Below are 2,648 nucleotides of genomic sequence, written 5' to 3'. Positions count from 1 at the left end.
AGAGAGAGAGAGAGAGAGAGAGAGAGAGAGAGAGAGAGAGAGAGAGAGAGAGAGAAAATGACACAATGTAACCCAAATTTGTGGAAAATATACCAAGTTTTAACCCAAATTCGTGAAAAATATATTTACCAAGTCCATGATAATTCCTGAAAATTCCAACTGCTAGGCTTGATCGATTTTCTTGAGGACTTCGATTGTGGGTTTATAGCGGCGGATCAGTTTTACTAAACAACTGAATTAAGGAGATATTACACTGTTGAAAAAGTGATACTGTTCATACTGTACGTACTACAAGTTAGTTTGAATGAACTCCATTATGGCGTTACTTCCCCTGATTTGATTTATGTTGTTGGAGTGATATACCTATTATAATATCGAGCTTCCCGATACACAGAGTTCAATATTAGAGTTCCGGAACCCAGGCACTCGATTGGGTTACTTACTATACTCGGACTCATAAGTGTCATAGAAGAAGTCAGCTCGCGGGTATCTGTATGTGGTTGTATTTCGATATCTGGCCAACACCACATCTTTCAATTCATATCTGTTTATGGGGGTAGTTCTGAAACAAGAAAAAATTTGGACCGATTGCAATACTTTCTCATTACCTTGTATAGGTTCAGTATGTGGTTGTATTTCGATATCTGGCCAACACCACATCTTTCAATTCATATCTGTTTATGGGGGTAGTTCTGAAACAAGAAAAAATTGCAATACTTTCTCATTACCTTGTATAGGTTCCCTATACGTAAGGGTAATAGAAAGTAACAAGAGTTTAGTAGGTAGGTACAGGATAAAGCAAAATATAGGTACTTACACACGAGTGCAAAAATTCGTGTATCTCTGTTCCTCTACTCTGACAGACTGAGACTGACAGCTTTTCCTCGATATATTAAAAATAATTCAAAAATCTAAACGGTTTATGGTAGCAGCTAAAAATTCATGTGACCGGCCTAGTTAGCTTAAGAGGGTATAGCACGCCTGCTGGGCGGGCCAACTTGAACCTTTTCCTCTTTTGGCCAAGCGAGCCCCGGCCTGTTTTGTAATCAGCTGATATGTAAACAAACAAACAAACAAACAAACAAACAAACAAACAAACAAACAAATGTGTGATGCCTTGTAAGTGTTCTTCGCGGGTTCAAGCTGTAGGTACTGAATTTTTGCGCGTCGGTGTTTAATGTTTTTTTTATAGTGGTGGTGGTGTAGGTTAGAGTCGCATAGTATCTGAGGAGAAATAGAATGGAGGTTAATTTATTGTTATAGTGGTGGTGGTGGTGTAGGATGTGTGAAGCGGGACCAAGCCTCATATGCCTCCTCTAGATAATCACGACCTGGGGAGAAACAGAAATATTACCGCTGAGAATGTTTGGAGACTACTCCGAGCACGTTCGGAGCTAACACGCGGCTCTAACATGAGAGTATAGAGCTCAGCAAATGGGAACTAAATGACACTCTTGATTTTTTTGTCAACAATCAACACTTAACGAAGGTACGGTTCTTCTTCTGCACCTTTTCCCAATCTTTTTTGGATAGGATGAGTGAAGCGGGACCAAGCCTCATATGCCTCCTCTAGATAATCACGACCTGGGGAGAAACAGAAATATTACCGCTGAGAATGGTTGGAGACTACTCCGAGCACGTTCGGAGCTAACACGCGGCTCTAACATGAGAGTGTATTATAGAGCTCAGCAAATGAGAACTAAATGACACTCTTGATTTGTCAACAATCAACACTTAACGAAGGTACGGTTCTTGTTCTGCACCTTTTCCCAATCTTTTTTGGGGTCTGTACTTAGCAAAGTTAGCCAAGCGAAGAGGGAAGGATGACAGGATAGGAGAAAGCCAGCCGTTCCGAGAACGAACCTTATCCGCTCTACATAAAATCCGCTTTGGGCAGGAATCGAACCCGCGACCTAACGCTTACAAAGCAGAATCGCTACCATCCAAGCTAACAAGGCTGACAAGAAAAGTTTAAATTGAAATGTGCTCGCATAAGCTGTGTCAAAACATAGTCAACGCCGACTGAAACCATACACTGCCTCGACAACATCTTCACCTCGTCCATCGACGGCGTGGACTATGTTTGGACGCAGCTATGGACTCACATGGCTCATTCGTCAGGTTGGGATGTTTGCTGGAATACTCAAATGCTCTCTGCCACCATTCTACATCTAATGGAAGCAGTGTTGTGAATTCTGTCTGGGTGCGAGCAAACGCCTCCACTATCTCATCCCATTCCTTATCTGACTTGGTGGTGTAGGTTAGAGTCGCATAGTATCTGAGGAGAAATAGAATGGAGGTTAATTAATTGTTATAGTGGTGGTGGTGATGGTGGTGTAGGTTAGAGTAGCATAGTATCTGAGGAGAAATAGAATGGAGGTTAATTAATTGTTATAGTGGTGGTGGTGATGGTGGTGTAGGTTAGAGTAGCATAGTATCTGAGGAGAAATAGAATGGAGGTTAATTAATTGTTATAGTGGTGGTGGTGATGGTGGTGTAGGTTAGAGTAGCATAGTATCTGAGGAGAAATAGAATGGAGGTTAATTAATTGTTATAGTGGTGGTGGTGATGGTGGTGTAGGTTAGAGTAGCATAGTATCTGAGGAGAAATAGAATGGAGGTTAATTAATTGTTATAGTGGTGGTGGTG

The 2,648-nt window shown here is 41.4% G+C and overlaps 1 protein-coding gene and 1 long non-coding RNA gene across 2 annotated transcripts in view; both read right to left on the bottom strand.

Moving 5' to 3' along the window:
* The window catches only part of LOC103510107, a 2,427-nt gene extending 1,870 nt beyond the window's left edge, over positions 1-557 (bottom strand). The window contains exon 1 of the long non-coding RNA XR_003391766.1: positions 444-557. This is a non-coding gene — a long non-coding RNA (uncharacterized LOC103510107). The remainder of the gene's footprint in view (positions 1-443) is intronic.
* A 2,024-nt stretch (positions 558-2,581) lies between these two features.
* Positions 2,582-2,648, bottom strand: part of LOC103510101 — a 13,824-nt gene continuing 13,757 nt past the window's right edge. Inside the window, exon 9 of the mRNA XM_026824251.1 lies at positions 2,582-2,598. Within this exon, the coding sequence (XP_026680052.1) occupies positions 2,582-2,598 (17 nt within the window). The remainder of the gene's footprint in view (positions 2,599-2,648) is intronic.

The sequence above is a fragment of the Diaphorina citri genome, unplaced genomic scaffold (assembly GCF_000475195.1).
Source record: "Diaphorina citri unplaced genomic scaffold, Diaci psyllid genome assembly version 1.1 scaffold560, whole genome shotgun sequence".
NCBI classification, from domain to species: domain Eukaryota; kingdom Metazoa; phylum Arthropoda; class Insecta; order Hemiptera; family Psyllidae; genus Diaphorina; species Diaphorina citri.
This window is presented reverse-complemented; position numbering and strand designations above follow the sequence as displayed.